The sequence below is a fragment of the Patiria miniata genome, unplaced genomic scaffold (genome assembly GCF_015706575.1).
Source record: "Patiria miniata isolate m_02_andy unplaced genomic scaffold, ASM1570657v1 HiC_scaffold_5, whole genome shotgun sequence".
NCBI classification, from domain to species: Eukaryota; Metazoa; Echinodermata; class Asteroidea; order Valvatida; family Asterinidae; genus Patiria; species Patiria miniata.
In genome coordinates this window covers 9,296,063-9,315,492 of record NW_024037072.1, presented here as the reverse complement: position 1 = coordinate 9,315,492, position 19,430 = coordinate 9,296,063, and the positions used below count along the sequence as shown (strand labels likewise).

Here is a 19,430-nt window from a genome sequence, read left to right as displayed (position 1 = left end):
ATTATACTACTTGAAAATAGGCCACATACATATCATCAAGGTCAAATCGTTGGATTAAAAAAAAAGCACACAAACAAATTAACAAAAAATTGACAACCTGGGGGGGGGGGGGGGCTCAAGCCTCCTGAGGCGCCCCCCCCCCTGGATGCGCCACTGAAGTCTATACGCAGAGAATCTGATTGGCTAACAGAGAGTGTCAACAAAAGATTCAGGCTCGGTTTGCCAGGGCGTCGTACAACGTAAGATTGCCCAAGCTAGCGAGGATGAAACATGCAAGCTGTTTCCCTTTTTCACTTGATCGTTAGCGCATGCATGGTCATGCAGGACGCCGCTTGGCGTAAATACAAAGATTACTACATGGGATTCGGAAATAATAAATCTGTGGCAAATGGCAGTATAAATGATACGTCAATAAATCTGGCAATCCTTAGCTTTTGTATACGGCCTGTATAGGCAGACAAGCTTGCTAATCCGTGCGACCAATTCGATACTGCGCTCGTATTGCAACTGTATCTTACGTGATGATGTACTTGTCGAGAAAATGAGCGCTTTGTGCATTGATCCATATTAAACTCAAAAACCTCTGTAGTTAAAGGTGCCAGCAAAGGTAATTTAGAGAAAATCAACAAACTTTATTCTCTGCCATATACCAACAGAGGGTTATCTCATCAAAATCATGAATAAATTCCCAACTGAATGGAAAATGAATCCTCATTACATTGGTCATCCCTACTTTACTCGAGGGAGTGAACAGTTTCACTTTGAAAATGTTGTGGGGTTTGTTTTCCATTTTGGGGAGAGAGAAGACTCCATAAAAGTCGAATAAAATCTAAAGACGTCGTTGCTTGTACCTCTTTTGTTGTATATGACTAAAGTAATCTTAATAAATAATTGATAAGGTTTAAACTTATTCTTACTGCAAGGTTATACACGTTGTATTAAACAGAAATAAGACAAAGTTTACATACATTTACATTTACTTAATAAATATTTTACGTAAGCAGCAAAGCCAAAAAAAAAAATTGTATGTTTCCTCTAACTGAAAAAAATTTCAACAAAATACAACTTAGCAACGGTGAATATTGTTTCATGCTGAATTTCCTTGTGAAAACCGCATGTCCGTACACTGTTTGTTGTAATCACGTGATGTTGCCATACGTACACTATTGGGTATATGATTATATATAGGGAATTCATGTCAAATGTAGTATGAACCAAATCACCTAACATAATTGAAGTGAGTGACATAGTTGAGGAAGCAAATTATGATATAACCAAAACGCAGCCACTGAAAGCTCCGTTTCTGGCTGACTCTTATTTTTTTTCACTTGGTAGCGCACAAGTCATCAAGTGAAAAGTTCAACTCCAAATTAACCTTTGCATGTATATTTGTCTACATTTTCTTAACAAAAATCGTGGTTTTATCTTTCTGCACTGAAAGAGATACATTAAGCCCCTCGAATGTATGATTTTAAAATGTTACATAATTATGGAGCACTGTCTCAAATGCAATGCTGGTTACTTTACAAAACTCTTATACAGTTATATGGAACAAAACTCTGTACAAAGCAAGCATTATCAAATGAGCCATGGCAATGTGGTATAAATAGTTCAGCGGAATTCTATACACTTTTAGAAAGGCAGCTAGATGTGTTTTGTCCTATTGTATAAACAATTACTAACATTATGTTTGGTACGAAACACTTGAATACATGCCTCTTTCAGAAATTTCAATTTGTTGGTATTAGGTTGCAATCTCGATTGTGTTCACATGACTCTTTATTTGTTGTCACAAATCATTCGATTTTCTTTTTGGCAACGTAAATCAAATTGAATTTATCCTTGGATGGCGTCATGCTGACGTCAGTGAATCCGACTTCTTCTAACATTTTCACGGCCATCTCGCGGCCCCACATGGTACCAAGCCCCGCCCCATCTTCGAACCCCAGCGAGACCGGCATGCAATGCATCATACTGATGACGTAACCGTCGACGGCCCGCGGGTTCCCGATGTTCTTGGACGGGTGGCTGTGGACGTTGAGCTCTAGCATGCCGAAGATGCCACCGGGTGCAAGTGCCCTGTGGATACCGTTCAGCACTATGCGCGGATGAGCCATATCGTGCATGGCATCGAAGCAAATGATGAAGCCAAACTGTTCCACCCAGCGCTCCGGTAGAGACGCGGCGTCTTTGATGATGAAGTGACAGTTGGAGAGACTAAGACGCTGAGCCTCGTTCCGAGCAAACGAGATGGCTTCATCTGAGATGTCTATGCCATAGAAGACACTCCTTGGAAACCTCTGGGCTAAGAGGAGCACCGCCCTTCCCCGGCCACACCCAACGTCCAAACAGTCACATCCAGATTCTAAAAATAAAGCAAATAGTTGAAGGGTCTATATTTATATGAAAACATTTAATAAAGAACGATGTGTTATTAAAAATCACTTGTACAATATACCCGTGCTAACAGGCTTTCGTACAATGCCTAAACGTGTCACCGACGTCCACAAATCTAAACATGTCGTAGATTTAAACGTTTGAAAAAGTGGGTACAATTTAAGATAGGGCCCTCTGCGTTTTAGATCAAGCTTTTAAACTCTTAATACAATTTTTACAGTGTTTGTTATGCTATAATATGGAGCAATTCTGAAACGTTTATCTTGATAACATTAACATTTTATTTCATGTACGTACAATATATCGCGTAAGAAGACGATACAATCCTACATAGATTAGACAATGTTTAGCGTGTAGATATGCGATAATAATCAAAACAACTTTTCCCAACTTTGTCTCCAATTATGTGGTCTTTATAATGTCTTAAACCAAAAAGCAAGCATCGACAACATTTGCCCGTAATGAGATAACATGTTCCTGGAGCAGAGTGTGAAGCCAATCTGTCCAAAGAAAGGGGCCTTAAAATTCCCCGAAAATGAAGATGAAACCAGGCCCATGTAGGCTTGGAAAGAATATCTATGTTTTTCCAAGCCACATGCTTATCCAGTACGCGCACCATTTCTAATAGGGATATCATTAGAAAATAATGGTACACGTACGGAATATGCGTATATGCAGCTGGGAAAAAGTCGCCTGTTAAATCACCATTGGGCAGCAATGTGAATGCAGCAATATTTGGTCAGCAAAATGGTGATTTTACTGATTTAATACACCACTTTTTTTCCCGAGCCGCGTACGTATCCTGTATACCCGCAGCAACAACGTCGAGAGACTGGTATCTGGACACATGCTGACAGTGGACGGCAATAGCTCCGGTGGCCTGTTTCGGACAAGGCCCAAACGACCCCAGAATGCAACGCGGTTAGCAGTCTGACCTACGTCATTGCGTGACTGGCTCCCGGCAGTTAGTGACCAGCGACCGTCCGTCACGGACCAGAAACTTTCCCGGTCGTTTCGCGCCAGTGAAAAACTAGAGCAAACACCCACTTTGGTAAAATCACATCAATTTGCTTTCGAAATGAATTTCCAATCTGGCTCTCCAAATAGTGTTGGCAGCTGGATATCTGCCCCCCTTTCTTACCGTGACCCACCTTTGGACGCGCCCCTGATCTAGTTTGATTACGCGAGGCATTAAATGCCTAGTTTCATGCCATCAGGTAGGAACTGGAGCGTATTAAGACTGACCACCAAGGTCAGCATTATAAGGCGACCGTGCTAATTAGGCTGTGAACTTTAATGCATTTTAATACGCCAAGCATTCAACCGTTTGGAGTTCGCTGAGCTACATCAAAGCACAGCTGGTTTTTCAATGATCCCCAACACGTCCAGCAAAATTATCAAGATGCGTTGGTGTAACTTCTTTATTTTTTTCGAAGCACGTAGCATTCTTGCCTCGGTTATGTCAACATGACAGCGCGCTACTCAGAAGCGCACGGAATGAAAATTCCAATTTTAAAAGAGACTCCATGGTTCTCTATCATGTATACGTGCCAACTCGTCCCAGCGAATTCATCAAAGGACGCCCTGACCACTAATCCATTTCCCAACATCTTGTCAACGGGAAACGCAGACATCGCAAGGCATTGTGGGTATGTCACTACCCATGATAGATGTACGTACATTCAGTGCGCACCCGCCATGCGCGCGCATACGCGGAAGTGGTGACCCCGGGATAAACAAAATATGCCCAATGAACGTTCGTCGAAATTAGAGGTCACCAGTGGCCTAGTTCGGTACCGGATCACACTGACGAAAGTTAGGATTAAGTTTGAGGTCAGGGTCAACCCTTACCCATAATAACAATGAAATTAAATAGGCCAATAAATTTTGATTGTGGATGACGTAAACGACAGAAATTTGCATCAGATGCACTAAAGAGTTCACTTGGCGGCGTTGGCGCAGAGTATATTATGACTGCCCCAAAACAGAGAGGTTAAATTAAAGATGAATCAATGCGTAATCATGCATTGTGGCAAGGAACCACAACTCCTATATTACAGTTCAGTATTACAATTCCAAGCTTTTATTAATATTACGCGCCTCATCACCAAACAGAAAAGTATGGTTACCAGAAAACAAAAGATATACCCCAGCCCCTTCCACCAAAATGAAATTTGGCAAAGCACGCATCAAAAAAAAAAAAAAAAAAAAAAAAAAAAAAGAAAAGAAAAAGAGGCGCGAAGTCATAGTAAATTTAATGTGGGGGGGGGGGGGGAATTTCCCTGCCCCTCTAAAACTGATAAATGTTGAGAAATACAGGATTTTGGGGGGACAAATATGTTATGCCCCCGCTGGAAAAAATCCTGGCGACGCCCGTGTACACTGTTTGTGTTCAAAGGGTGGTACGGTGAATGATAGATTCCTTATCCTCACGTTTCTCTCCTCGTAAAACTCCCAAGAACCATTTCTCATTCCTGTATTTATATAATTTATCTTATAGGCCCTAGGCCTGTATGTCCAGCAAAATATCTACAGAATCCTTTTAATATGTTGAATTTTTACTGTCTTTTTACATAGACAATTGTCAATAAAAAAATCCTGACAATTGCAGCATTTGATCCAGACACTCTTGGGCAAATTCTCCGCAATGGTTGGTCAAGTTTTGCCCGGATTAACCAACAATGAGGTAGCTTTCATTCCAATCTTGGCCAAATAACATTGCCCAACAGTATTTTTTTAGCGCCCAACTTTTTTTTAAAGTGAAAATGTTATCAACGCTTATCTCAATGGTACTTGTCATACAGAACATATTGATATTCATGAAAGTATTTATTTTCAAAACATCAGTAGCTGTTGATTCCTCGATTCTAAACCACAGATTCGTAAGATTTCTGAATTAAACGATTAGATGACACAGTTTGTCCGCCCTCTTTTTTTTATTAAATTTTATTTACAAAAAAGAAGAAGACGGGTGGCGGAAGTGAGTGTGTTTTCTTAAACAACAACCGAACATCACATAACATTATTTTTGCCTTGTAGTTAACCCGACCCCATTATTCCCATCTAGTTTTCATATTGCATAATATCATGTGTTAAAATATAATCGGCATTGGGTATCCAACATTGTCCATCCAGACGTTCCCCCTAAATCATTTCGTGGTAGTTCTTGGCACAAAACTCAAAAACCTGTTAACATTTTTGAGATGCGTCAGTGGATAGGCGCGGCCGGCACTCCCAGGCCATGTATAACGTTGAGTCTCCGATAAACATCGTTTCATAACGAACATTTATAATGATACCACCGGCTAGACTCAAGCACGATGAAGTAGGTCGGTTCCATGGATATGAGTGTCTGCACACAAAACATTAATGTCACCGATATCCCATGTGACCATAGCAATATGATCAAAACAAAACAAACTTAAGAAAATGCCAACTCCGAAGACATGGGGGCAACAAATGCCTTTTTTAAAACAAAATTTGTCACGAGGACAAAAGTGTTGGGATTTTTCCCTCTCAAACCCGCCCCCCCCCAAACCCCCCCCCCCCCCAAAAAAAAAAACCCCAACAAACTGAAGAAAAAAACACGGTGAACAATTCCCTTATTTTCAAAGAGTGAAGTTAGGGACCAAACAATTTAAGATGAAATACTTTGAAAAAATATAATCACTTCAGTGGGAACTCAAGCGAGAAACGAAACTCGATCTATTCGGGTGAATGAACTTCACTCTAAATGGTCTGGTCCCTTGCTTCGGATGGTATGAATTTTCGCTCCAACAGAATGAGCTTGCACTCCTTGGATGAAAGAGAGACCAACAAAAGAACAGAGTTATAAAAGTTCTTTCAATTGTTTAAAAACCGTGTCCGAATTAAATGAGAGGATTTCTTAAAGGACTAATGCAAGAAGCAATAGTATGCAAACAAAAGAAGTCTTAAGAAAGTCAATCGGGGACTGCAGGAAGTGTGGCCTAGTGGTTAGGGTTCGTGACTCGTGATCAGAGGGTCAGGGGTTCAAATCCAGCTGTTGGCCATAGACAAGCCACTTTACCCCCACTGTTGCCTCTCTCAGGAGTATGAATGGATACCTGAATTAGTTGGGGAGTTACCTGCTATGGACTAGCATCCCATCCAGGGGTAATACAAATATTCTCAGTCGTTTCATTCTACTGAAACCGGAGATAAACGCCGGTCTGGTGGGCCACATTGGCACGTGACAATTTTTATTTCACAAGGATTATCATTGGCAATTATCTTATTATGGTGAGATGTGGGCCGGGTGAAATAACCACACCGTAGTGATGTCTTTTAATCGTTTCTGATGGTCCGAATATGAGAAGTCTTAGGTCAACAACATATGTGAGTGTAGATGTGTGCCACTGGGAGTGGGGAAAGTAATCAGAAAGTTTCGGCAGGTTCGAAATTAGCGTCTGTATATAGTCATGTGGTTGCTAAGGGCGATTTCTAAAGGTTACGTAACACTTCATTTTGAATGAAACTACATGTACACACACATGTTCACGTTTGCGGGCGAAATTTTGAAAATTAATTTCTCCCGTTTAGAAGACCGTATCTTCATGAAACTTTCAGGGTTTACTTCCCTCATATTCATAATGATGCAAGTATGTGCTAAAAATCGTTGTGATGTGCTCATTACTTTTCGTTGAAATTGGAAAAATAGGCCTGGCTACGTGCACTTTTGAAAGTTGGCATACTAGCGTTTGCAATATCTGTCAATCTTTTCAAGCCCGACGTTTATTAATAAGGTTCCTGTCCATTATGGTGTGCAGTAAAAATGTGGAGAAAAGCCTTCTTCACGAGTTATTAAATGATAAATATCACCCCTTTTGCCGGCTTCCATTGGGCGATACCGAGACCCACGGCAGTTGGTATGTTGACCAACATTGTGCACAATTTCAACCCTTTTGCCCAACTTTCTTTAAGTTTAAGTGTAGGCCTAGACTTGACCAAGATTAAAGAATAACAATTAGTTTGTTGCATTAGTTTTAAGTAATCGTGTGTTACTGTTGTACCTCCACAGTTTTTGGCTTACTGCTGTCAGTGCTTTTTGCGTCGTCTTTGGCCTAATTTTGGAAGAGTAGGTCACATTTGCAGTCTGTCTGTGTGTGGCACGCTCTGATATGTCAGAGGACACGTTTACTGGATCTTATACTTTCGTCAACCACTTAGATCGATTGCAGATTACGATGACAAACGGCATACCCAAGCTTGTTAAGGGTCGTCATTAGCCCACGAACCGTGAATTTACGGCCTGCCCGCTTGCCGCTCGACACGGCCCATCTTTCACCAATACCATCATTTCGTTGGTGTCCGAACAACCCCCCTTCTCCGAGGCAAAACAAAGCGATGTGATTTGTATATAATTAGGGCTATACTGCCGTCATTGGTGGCTCTTGACCGGTGGATTTTTATTTTGACGGCGTCCCTTGTGTGTCGTTCGTTAGACTGTTACCTGACGTTTCGTGCCACCCAATGCACGTCCACCCGCGTGTTTATTGCTGAAATCTCTCCCAAAACTCACTGGTGAAAACACAAATGTGGCACGGGAAGTTGTGTGAGGCCTTTCGATTTACAGGCCCGTAAATGACGCTACATCGTGCCTCGACCTTGAAAACCGGATCCCTTTCATTTGGGTGTAATTGGCCAAAGCGATAATTCATGGAAACTATTTCATTTTATAGTGCACTCAAACTGTATGTACCATCTGGCTCAGATCTGATCGTTTTTGGGTTCATATATCAAGGGAAGGTGCATACAAAATGCCGAGTAAATTAACAGGAAGTTACAACTGGGGTTTTCGACGAAATACTTTATTTACTGGCAGAATAATCGTGAAATAATTCGAAGTATTAAGCGCCATAACTACAGTCACCTTATGTCCGACTGAAATGCAATCAATGCAATTTCAAACTGGAAAGGATATTAATTTTATGATACGTGTGACAAGGCCTAGGACATTAATGTTAAAACACGTGACTCCAATGAATACAATGTGAACTCCTATCGGGCACATGTTAAAGACTATGGTCATTTGGAGCAATTGTGCCGGCTGCTGCAAATGTTTCTTCCCGGTGGAGATGAAAGGTACTGAAATCCCATTTGTTCTACACTCCATTAAAACCTAGGCCCTATATATGATTCGCTGAGCTTTAATTGTGAGTGAATGAAATAATTTGTTCCTTTAATATTCTAGATAATGTAAAAGATTGTGGAGGGCCAAGTGTCATATGAAAATCGGACTCTTTTCCCCTTTTATTGGTAAAACCCTCTCACGTGACCGGTCCCTCTCCTAATTATCTATGCATGAGCATGAGCAATACCACCAATGAGTCCGTATTTCATCAACCTCGTACCCAGGGTGTTGAGCAGTACGTGCCCACCACTACCTGCTCTCTCACCCTGGTATTGGATCATTTGCATGTGCAAGATTTTTGAACACGTATGCAAATGAGGAATAGTCTGGTGCCTGCATGTGCGTTACATTAGCGCTTGTTTTTGTATGCGGTGTCTGGGGTAAAAACAGAGTCAATTCGTCGCAGCGCGAGCATGGCGTGAGTTAAAAAAAACACGATTTATTTAAACTGTTACGATCTGATTGATACAACATGTAGTATCACATTTCATATTAATATGAACAAACTTGAAAGGAAACGAGTATTTTCGAGAAGGCGTGGACGAATGATCGGGAAAACACGTACTGCACGTTTTGATTAACAACACCAAGTACACGATAAAAGTCCATTTCTAGTCAATTGCGGTATCGAATCAGGATACAGGAAGAAAGTTTCCTATCCAGGGCTTACTATTGGAAACGCGGTTGGAAATAAAGGAAGCACTGGGGACGAGGTTGGTAATTCATGCTACACCGGTTCATACTCGGCGCGAAATCGAGCGCGAACGCGATTTGGTGACGTCAAGGCAATTATTCGCGCTGCAAATTCGCAACAGTTGAACACATTCAACTCCAGCGAAATTCGCAGCGAATGTTCCTGACGTTTTTGTGTGACGAATGAATCGGTCTTTACGAAGCGGAACACTATATCAAACATCAGGACTGGGGCCTATTTTGATTGAGTACGTTGAACGAGTAGGAATGTGTTTGGACACACAGCTGACATAGGTATGCAAGAAATGCTCAACTATATTTCGCAAAAGAGTCAAAATTAAAGTCCTGTTGCAATTTCTTGTACAGTTTAGCATAGGCTACCTTTTTCCCCTGAATACTCACGCCCGAATACTGAAAGGCGATACTAGGCTATGCTTAGTTCTTATATTATACCATTCGTTTTCTTGTCGGACTCAGAAAAAGACTCGATATATTTAAAGCTCAGACAATTTGTCAAAAGAGTGTGTCAGTTGTCAGATGTTTACAAAACTCTTTCAGTCCTCCAAAAGAAACAATGGATGACTTTAAGTCTCTGCGTAGTACCTACACACAGTCACATGCCCGTTAGATTACACCATATATACGTGTGTATACAAAAGGTAATCCCAAAACAATGTGCTAATATATAAAAGTTAGGATGTCTACAATGTCAAAGTGGTTCCATCTTAAAAGATGGTTCTTCAGCTTGCAATTTATACCTTATTAACATCTTTTCAGTCACTGATGACTGAACATCATTGATTGCAAAACAAAGGCCAAACAAACTTTATATTTGATTTCTTTCTGGTAATGAAACCGAGGATTCCTCAAAAGTTCCCTATATGCACTGTAACCCGAAAGCCTGACGAAACTTGTAGAGAGAAGACAGTGAGAAGAAATTACAGTTTTAGAGGTGGGAGGAAAAGCCCAGAAGAATAGTCTAGGGAAAACCCACGGAATCAGGTAGGGACTGAAAACCCAATCCACGTATTGGCCCAGGCGGGATTCGAACCCGGGTCACAGCAGTGGAAGGCGGGGAAAGTAACCTCCCTCCCCTGTTCGACTTGTCCAAGTCGAATAAATGGCGCTTTCTGAAGAATGCGCTGTCGTTACGAGTGTGTTAAAAAGGGGTATGGTGTAGATGTTGTTTAAAATAGTACATCATGTTGTCCATAAATAATCCATCATTCCAAATATTATGATGATGTTTTAATCACAAACTAGCAATCCAATTTCAAAAATCTTTAAAACAGCTTGCAATGGGCATTGCCAAAGCCATTAAGTTGGGCCGATTCCCAAGCTATGTTTTGAGTACAATTTTACAACCGGTAGTTATTATTTTAATGACTAAACAAACCAATCTTCGACATGAGTGATTTAATCATGAAACACGATACTCCATTTATGCTCAAACAATGTCTTTCTTCCCCCATTCAACACGTAATCCATTGCGGCTGCGCACTTTTTTGGACAGCTCAATTTACCACTGAAACAGGCAAATTTGCAAAAGAGGTGTTTGTGATGATAAACAAAACCTCTGGAATATTTAATCACTCATGAACAACATTATTATGTACCTTAAATGCACCAACATCTCTAACACACCCTTTTTAATGCACTGTGTGTGCACACCGTCAGCGCATTCATCCGACAGCTTAATCCACCACTTAATTCAGCAAACTTAGAAACAGAGATTTGTTGACCTTTGTTTTGCAATCAATGGTGCTCTGTCATCAGTGACTGGGACCACTTTGACAGTAGTCAAGTTCATAACTTTACATATTACCCATTACTCCTGACTTACCTTTTTTTATTTTTAAACCCGGTATAGTGAAATTAATCAGTACCCCGGCCTGTCCCTAAATGGACCGATCCAGTAAGCCCCGCACACTGCGCACTGGGCAAATCAACACGTGCTCCTCTCCAATGCCACACTGCATTTTCCTGCTGCGCGCATCATACGCGCGTGCACGCATGTCGGACTTTCGTGCACGCACGTCGGACATAAATCACGGCTGTGATTGGTCAGAACACCATGGGACGGTGCTTACTGGATCGGTCCATAGAACGCTTGCAGATGCGTTCGATAATCGACGCGCGAAGGCGCGCGACGCCATGTTGTGGGACAGGCGTGTATCTATCCATGCACATTTTGTCCCATAACATGGCCTCGTGCACCATCGTGCGTCAATTATCGATCGCGTCTGCAAGCGGTCTATTGGATGACCATCCTCTTCAAAGTTTGCCAATCTCCTAACTACTGGTACGGTTCCTTTGAGAGAGAACACAATCAGGTTATATTCTGTACTCACCAAGCTTTGGCACAAGACCAGGGATGGAGGGAACCACGTCAGGGATAAGTGTAGTATTGTGGAGCATGTTGGACATGTGGTCCATGAACTGGTGAAATTTGCCGTATTTGGTATAGCTCACACCTGTAATAAACACCACCAAAAAACATTGTCGTATAATGGGCGGATCAATGGCCTCATGAAAAGAGGGGGAAGGTTTAAGACCACACAAGAAAATTGGCTACAGCGTGTGAATTCCAATTACATTGTACAAAGTTTATTTTATTTCAGCCACATCCAACAGCGTAAGCGCCAATAACAGGATAGATAAATGGAGAGAAGACAACGAGAAGAAGTTACAGTTTTAGAGGTGGAAGGAAAAGCCCAGAAGAATATTCTGGGGAAAACCCACGGAATCAGGCAGGGACTGAAAACCCAATCCACATATTGGCCCAGGCGGGATTCGAACCCGGGTCACAGCGGTGGAAGGCGAGGAAAGTACCGGTACGCCAACCTGACTCCCACTTCTCATGCCAAATCACTGTCAAAATCACTGGGGGATGAGGCACGTTATCCCCAAAACGTAATTTTCCCGCTATTTTAATTCATGCTGTTATACCATGTTGTTTCATAGGTCCTATGTAGGTTGGTGTAGGCCTCTACTTAAGTACAGTGGCCGAAGCATTCCGTACAGTCTATCCATCGACCCAACCATAGTTCGGGCTTAATGAGCAACAAGTTGTCGACACGTACCGTGGTCTCGGAAACAAAGTAACAATTCTAAGGAATTTGTAAACTATTTTGCGGACAAACTTCTGAATCACGAAAAGGTTACACAATATTGTTCATTCGGATTTGGAAGAGCTGCGTGGAAAAGACCCAACACAACCTCGGCCTTCTCCCGCACAAGAATGCCGAAATTAAACGACTTTACCGAGAATTTCGTTGAAATGAAAGTACCGCGCGGTGAGTTCAAGCGCATTGTGCTGATGTGATCCCACCTGGGAGGCGCAACTCGTAATCCTCAGTCGAGCCTCTGGGATGTTTGGGGGTCTTAGTGGGGAGGGTCGGGCTAATTCCAGGGCTTTGTGTTCCCCTGTATTTCACATCTGTTATGCGGATTATATGCCAGTGGCGTTGATAAAACCGCAGTTTTAACCCTCAGGATGGTCCTCGTGTAAAGGTGTTGGGGATGGGTGGTTACAGCATATGTCATCAGCCGGGTTCTGGTATAGTGTGGTTGGGACACTGCAGCAATCACACTTTTTGCAACCAATTACAGTCACTTTAATGAAAATGCGTCAGCTGTTGACGGATTGGTTCACGGACTCTACTTTCCTTAAAACCCTCCACAGCCATGAGTCGGAAATAAAAACAGATCTTGATTTTCATTGAAAAGTACAGCTTGATTAAACATGACTAACGCGAAGAAATTTCATGTTTCGGGGAAAAATAGGCCTTATAAGACTTAGGAAATGACATTACTCGGGTTACCGACATCGCATATTTCGAATAGCAAACCAGCGTGATTCAATGCATTCTGTTTACCAACAAAGGTGTTTTCTTCCCTTCGTACACTAGCTCTCCAGAAGTTCTTAACGCCACAAGTGCAGCAACCCCCGTAATAACAGAAAATTGTTGACTTAGAAAAATTGGGTTCTTTTCAGACAGGTCCCTGCGCTTGAAAGAATCATTCTTCGGGACAAGGGATTTTGTTGGGGGGCCTGAGTCACCTGGTCGGACACATTTCAACGCCTCCTTTCTTGAGGGATAAATGTCTTAATGAGGCGTGAAATGTGATCAGGTGAGATCAAGCCGGCTGGTTTGTGGGAAGCACAGGGGTGTTTTGTGAGGGGCGATTAAGCTCGGCCATGTGTGGTACACCGGCTTAGTGTTCAGCATTTAGTCAGGGTTAAGGTCAACAGGTGCATGACCGCTATTACAAGGCAATCAGCACATGGGCATACGTTTTCTTTCATTCCTTGCTATGTCATCTTTCATTCCTTGCTATGTCTTTTTAAAAATGTAATTGTATTGTATACTTGTTTCATTTGGCTTTATTTCATTATATCAGCAGCCGATTCTATGAACCTTTACGCAATAGCGTTACATAGTGTCGTCACTGACGTGGTCGAATTGTCGGGAGCACTTTGGGGAAGCGATGATTTTCTGGAGGGGACATTCAATGGGTTTTTAACAGTTAAACGCTCAGTTTTCAGTTTTACTAAGTTGCCTCCGAATTCCGAGCAGTGCATGCTTTAAAGGGTGCCCCTGCCTCCATGTCCCCCGCCCCGCCAAGGAATCCAGGAATTTTGTGCAGGGGGATACTTGGCCTGCGTAAATTCAAATAGTGGGTGGGGGGGGGGGGGGGGGGGGGGGCTGGCCTGGCACCATCTTCCAAAATATTGGGCGCTCTTCAAAACCAGCCATTATGCAAACTACCCATTATGTGCTCATTTTCAGGGCGCATTGTAATGATTTGGGGTTTGGTTTTCATATTCCTCGTTCATATCAGAACTCTCTATACCATTTTGGGAAATGGTTGCTGAAAACAAATTATCCGAAATTTTAGGGCAAGTTTTGTTTTCATCTCGAGGGGGGCACATTTATGCTCGGGGCACATTTATGTCAGCAAGAGGGGCACTTGGGTAAAACTGGGGGGGGGGGGGGGAGGGGGATCCGCGCATGCTCTGCACATGCCACATTTAATTGCGCAATCAAGTTGCGCGGCACGTCATAACACATTTCCTCGACAGGTACGCATTAAGCGCGTCCGCGAAACCCAGTACAGCTACACCAATGACGCCAGGATTGACATCACGAAGACGTCACACTTACCCGAGGGCCCGTCTCTTCGGAAACACTCGGCCACGCTATCATAGGCTTCGCACAACATCGGAATCAGTCGGCTGAAGGCGACAACATTCATTGGCCCGTCCACCAGAAACGGGCGTCTCTCCGGCGGCACATAGTACGTGTCCTCAATCGGGTCGACGTCCACAATTCGGCCGACAACCATCGCCCCTAACCACTCCCTTACGTACCTGCAAGCATACGTGACGTATGAGATAGTCACAAGAAGACATACCCATTATCACCGCACGGCAAATAGGATCATGTTACATCCCACGTGACCGAAGGAATTGAGACATTTCCTCCAAGGCACATTGGACTTGTTCCCAATGGGGGCAACATGCCAGGCTACAGGAAATGTCATTTCCAGCAACCCTCCCGGTACAGCCCTCATGTCTCCGGGTAACCTCAATTCATCATGGTTCTTGCCGTTTATGTGCAAGCAAGGTAATTGACCGTGACACAGGATCACTCATGACTACCAGAATGTTACTCAAAAACATGATGTCTAAAGAGAGGTTTGTGGGGCCTTCAGTTTATTTTGCATGTAGATTTTCGACGTACATTTTGTACATCATGAGAAATTCATTCATTGATTCATTCATGGCTCTTGCCCCCCTCCCCTACTTATTGTTGGGGGATTTCTTTGGAGATGAGGCGTTTACCCCACTTAAGAAGCAATCGGTATTGACAAAGTGTTTCAAAGTTACAAAGTTTGAAATTGTATTCAGCACATTGAACGTGACGGTACAATACCATTTAAGCTCTGCGATACTGCTTGCCTATTTAGGCTTACAAGAAAAGAGAAATTTGTATGTTTGTGCACGTGACGAATCCTGGATGTCATGCAATAACGCAGCAGTGACTGAGGGACGAATTGATACCCATTGCCAAGTTATTGTCAATCCAAGAATACACACTTCTTATAAGACAAGGTATTCCTTAACAAAATAGAAAAATCCAATAAAGAAGAGCAAGAACGCACAATTATTTCTACCAAATCTGATTTCCTTTCCAAAATGTAATTAATTTCCCCGAACATTACATTATAAAAATCCTTGACCATGGAGTAATGTACATGTCTAACACCCCAACACTCTTCCATCCCCCAAAAGTGCGACATATTGGTTTTTGGCGTTTCCTGAACTGGGCGCAATATTTACTTGGATTTTGGAATGTTGTCACGTGACAAATCAAACCCAATCCTTCACAACGGTGGATCTTTTTAATTGAAGTCACAAAATAGGCAGCCATTGTGTGCACCACCATCTTTTGTTTAAAAATATATATATTTAAAGTGGTCAGAAATTGCTTCAGATCGCACCACAGCATATAGAAAGAGGGACCCGAACCCCACGCCGTAAATTTTTGAATCAACTTTTTTGGGGGAACATAATTCCCCCCATGTCCTGGATCCGTCCTTGATCCTTCAATGTTCGAGACGCCTGTTTGAGGTGGTCATGGGTATGATAGGCACGGCTAACCTTTTCATTTGCTATGACTGAATAAAAAGCCATAAAATATCAATCAATACTGACCATGATAAAGCTATTTATCTTTGACGAATGATGAATGAAAAGAAAGATATGCAAAAAAAAACCCTATGTCTTTATTTAAATACTTATGTATTTATATATTTATCATTAAAACACTCCTGCGATAATCACAATCAAAGTAAATTAACTGGGACTTCGATTCAGTTTTAATCGTTACCCATTTGGATCCCTGCCTATAGTTACAATCGGGCCGTCGTTTCCATCTTATATATTATGGATCTGCGCGGTATACTGCGTCAGACGTTGCCCTGAAATGTTCGGGTGGCTGCCCATCTGTGGACAGTAACTCGGTCAGCAAACTCGGACAGTCTCTTCGTGTTGATGCATTACCGTATGCAGTTTACGATGCAATAACCGTATCCAATTATTTTTTTCTCTTTTCCCTCAAGTTAAAGTAACTTGAAATTTGTCCTGTAGATATTTCACTGCCAAAAGCAAGCTGCGGCACGTAAGTAGGCCTATATGGTTCAATTTGAAGGGGACACTTGCAAACTTGTCGTGAACTTCTTATTTTGGCTCTCAATGCATTGTTTGTTTAGAAAAGAGAGAGATAATTTTGACATCTCTGAGTGAGGGGGGGGGGGGGGAACTTAGCTACGCCACTCCTGAAATCTTGACTTAAAAATGAACCAACTTTTACAACAGGTTCACAAATACTTATGACGCGCAAAGCGTGTTTTTTTTTCATCCACTGGAGGTGAACTCTATAGATTGTTCAGCACTACGCCTGGACTGGGAATATCTCAGGCAATTTCAGCCATAAACTAATAAATCAATGGCGTTTTTATTATGACCAGACAAGAGAACATAGCTAAAATCTTGCGCGCTGGAAAGAATATTAAATTGTTCAGAATATTCCTTGGCCTAAAATAGTGCGCCCGGTGCAGTCGGCAAGTTTCACTTTCGGGTGATATTTCAACCCCTAATTTGGTCTTGACCCTCGTGCACTCCTCTTATTTAATCTTTCAAGTGGTTGGAAGCGGTACATGTATATCAATTCTTAAACATTGTTGGCCTGTTGGCTAAAGCGTAAAATTCTAAAACATCCCTGGCTTAAGAAGGGTATCACAATGGCAAAAAGTCTCCCACCAAAAATAAAACATAAAAAAACACTATATACACGTACAAACCATTTTGACGGGAATCGTGAATAGGTTTGGAATGCTAATTTTGCTAAAACTGTTATTAGGTTTTGGTGACGAGATAATGCAGACTCATTATCTACTGCAGTCTGTCATTTGTAACTTCGGCTTCATATGTATTTCTTGCTTCATTCTCAAAGGTTTTTAAACCTCGTGAGAGTACTATTGTATTTCAAACAAGAAATCGTTGCACTTACCACCTCGGAAGAGGCTGCTTATTGGAGTGCTTCAAGGAGAACACAAATATTAGGTAATATCATTCGATGAGACAGTTGAGTTGACGTGAATCGTCCGCCGCAGGTTGATGAGAGTTCGATAAAACCCTCATTTTACAAAGAACATTTACCTTTCTTTGAGTCCCGCCCTCTGTGCAATCTGTGAACTGGTCGAAGGTTCTTGTAAATCTCCCATGATCTTAAGTAGGCCCGTCTCCACTCCCAGGCTGAGGGCCACAGTCATTGTCGCCGAGTTGATCATCTTCATGATTCGATGAGCGAACTCCTGAGGAGTCTCCATCCCCTGATCGATCGTCTTGTTGCCCTTCAAAATATCCATGGTTACTCCCGGATAAACAGATGACCAAAATAAAGAAAAATCAGACTCGATGTGTCCTGATCATCCAAAGGTACAAAGATTTCTGACGCGTGGGTGTCGCATCTGGTTCCTTTTATACAGCGGCAGGAAAAGTTCGGGCATGAGAACTTTCGGGAGGAATTTTGGAGGGTCTCTTGTTTCCATTCGCGGGAGTGCAACTTTGTCTTTTGCAGAAGTGATTTCGAGGCAGGCTTAATTAACCACTGGAAGAGACGGGGACCATTTCATTTTTCATTCGGGTAAGTATCAAAATTAGCATTTATGTTCATATCTTATTAGCATGTTCTTAATGGACAAGGGTCGGAGAAATCGTTGCAAACCGAAAACATTTCTTCTAATACAGGAGTTGAAACTTTAGATAACATTCTCTTGAACTTCAAAGGAACAAACTGCCCGCCTACACCCCTCTCATTGAAATGGAATCTTCTCCAAGTCACTCCATCCAGCAGAGTACTTGTGACGTTGAACGTGGCGTGTAACTTACAGTGTCCCATAGGGTACACCTTGACATAGCTTCGTGGTGTCGGTGAGAGGGTCATTTTGGTCTGTCGCTATTGCTTAATGAGATTGCCTGCAAGGCGTGTCCGCTGTCTTTTATTGGACCGTGACACTGCCTGGATTCGACCCGTGTGTGCTGCCTGCGCACTACAGCGTGTGGAAGGCACGCGTACGGAAAAACACTCCGGAAAGACCTTTGAATAATTCAAGCGGATAATTCACAATGAGTATTGCCAATCATATATAGGCCATATCACGGCTAGGCCAATAGTCAAGAAAGAAAAAATTGCAAGCAAGAAAACCTCCTATGTCAACTCCTGGTTTAAACTCATTTTTTTTTTACCAATTTTTTTTTTTTTTTTATCTTTCAGTGATCAGTGTAGGCCTAATTCACTAACTTTCTTCGTAATGTTTGGTATTTGGGAGAATTTCTTTCGCTGTGTAACGGGACGAAAATTATATTTTGCACCCAAACATTTTTCTATTGAATGTTCTTTCTCACGAGTGCCATTTTTCACGAGCACTTTTTTTTTCACGGTGTCCTTGTTTACGTCCCGTGAATGTCATGCCGCGTTTAAAAGTGCCACTTATTGTCTGAAAGTACAGGTTTGGATAGCGCCCCCATTGGAAGGTGGTTTTCCCCATCCCCCCCCCCCACTTTTTGAATTTACAGAGGCTGGATGTCCTTTTAAACAAAAAACCGTGTGTACCTTTCGCCAAGGGTGCCGAGTGCCCTTTTCTCGCAACTGCATTGGACAAACAAAACTCTGGCTATATATACAAGCCTGGTTCAGCAGACTATCTTGATGAATTCAGACAGTCATTTAAAACACATTAATGTGACCGCCTGCGATATTCCTCCATGGTCTTATCTTGATGTAAATGCCTCACCCATTTCAAGATCCAAATGTTTGATGGAGATGATATGAATGTTGTTTAACATTATGATAGTGTTTTCAAGGTTCACTCAATGTCATGCACCAACATATGACGTCATGCCATATTTGTGAGGCGATATTATTTTGCCACCAACAAAAAATGAAGATTGATAAGTTGAACCATATTCCTTCATGGTTGAACCCTGACAATAATGATACGACACACTCTGGCATTTTAGTGAGGTAGTGCGAAACAAGTAGGCTGCTCTGAAAGTTGGGAAGGCGGGGCGGAGCGGGAAATATTGCAAGAAAAATGCACATTTTGTTAACAGCAATCA

The 19,430-nt window shown here is 42.2% G+C and overlaps 1 protein-coding gene across 1 annotated transcript; it reads right to left on the bottom strand.

The window, feature by feature from the left end:
• Positions 1-611: 611 nt before the first annotated feature.
• Positions 612-17,677, bottom strand: LOC119742184. The gene is made up of 4 exons (XM_038218224.1): positions 17,469-17,677; positions 14,410-14,615; positions 11,593-11,715; positions 612-2,365 (listed from the first exon to the last, which is right to left on the bottom strand). Exons 1-4 carry the CDS (start codon positions 17,675-17,677, stop codon positions 1,797-1,799), a joined length of 1,107 nt encoding a protein of 368 aa, XP_038074152.1. The 3' UTR covers positions 612-1,796.
• Positions 17,678-19,430: the final 1,753 nt, after the last annotated feature.

Bases quoted from the DNA above. Each gene is read 5' to 3' on its own strand.
- LOC119742184 (XM_038218224.1), bottom strand. From the start codon at position 17,677: ATGGATATTTTGAAGGGCAACAAGACGATCGATCAGGGGATGGAGACT. The intron at 14,616-17,468 runs GTAAATGTTCTT...GTATGCTTGCAG, and splicing joins AGGGCGGGACTCAAAGAAAG to GTACGTAAGGGAGTGGTTAG. The intron at 2,366-11,592 runs GTGAGTACAGAA...CTTTATTTTTAG, and splicing joins TGGTCTTGTGCCAAAGCTTG to AATCTGGATGTGACTGTTTG.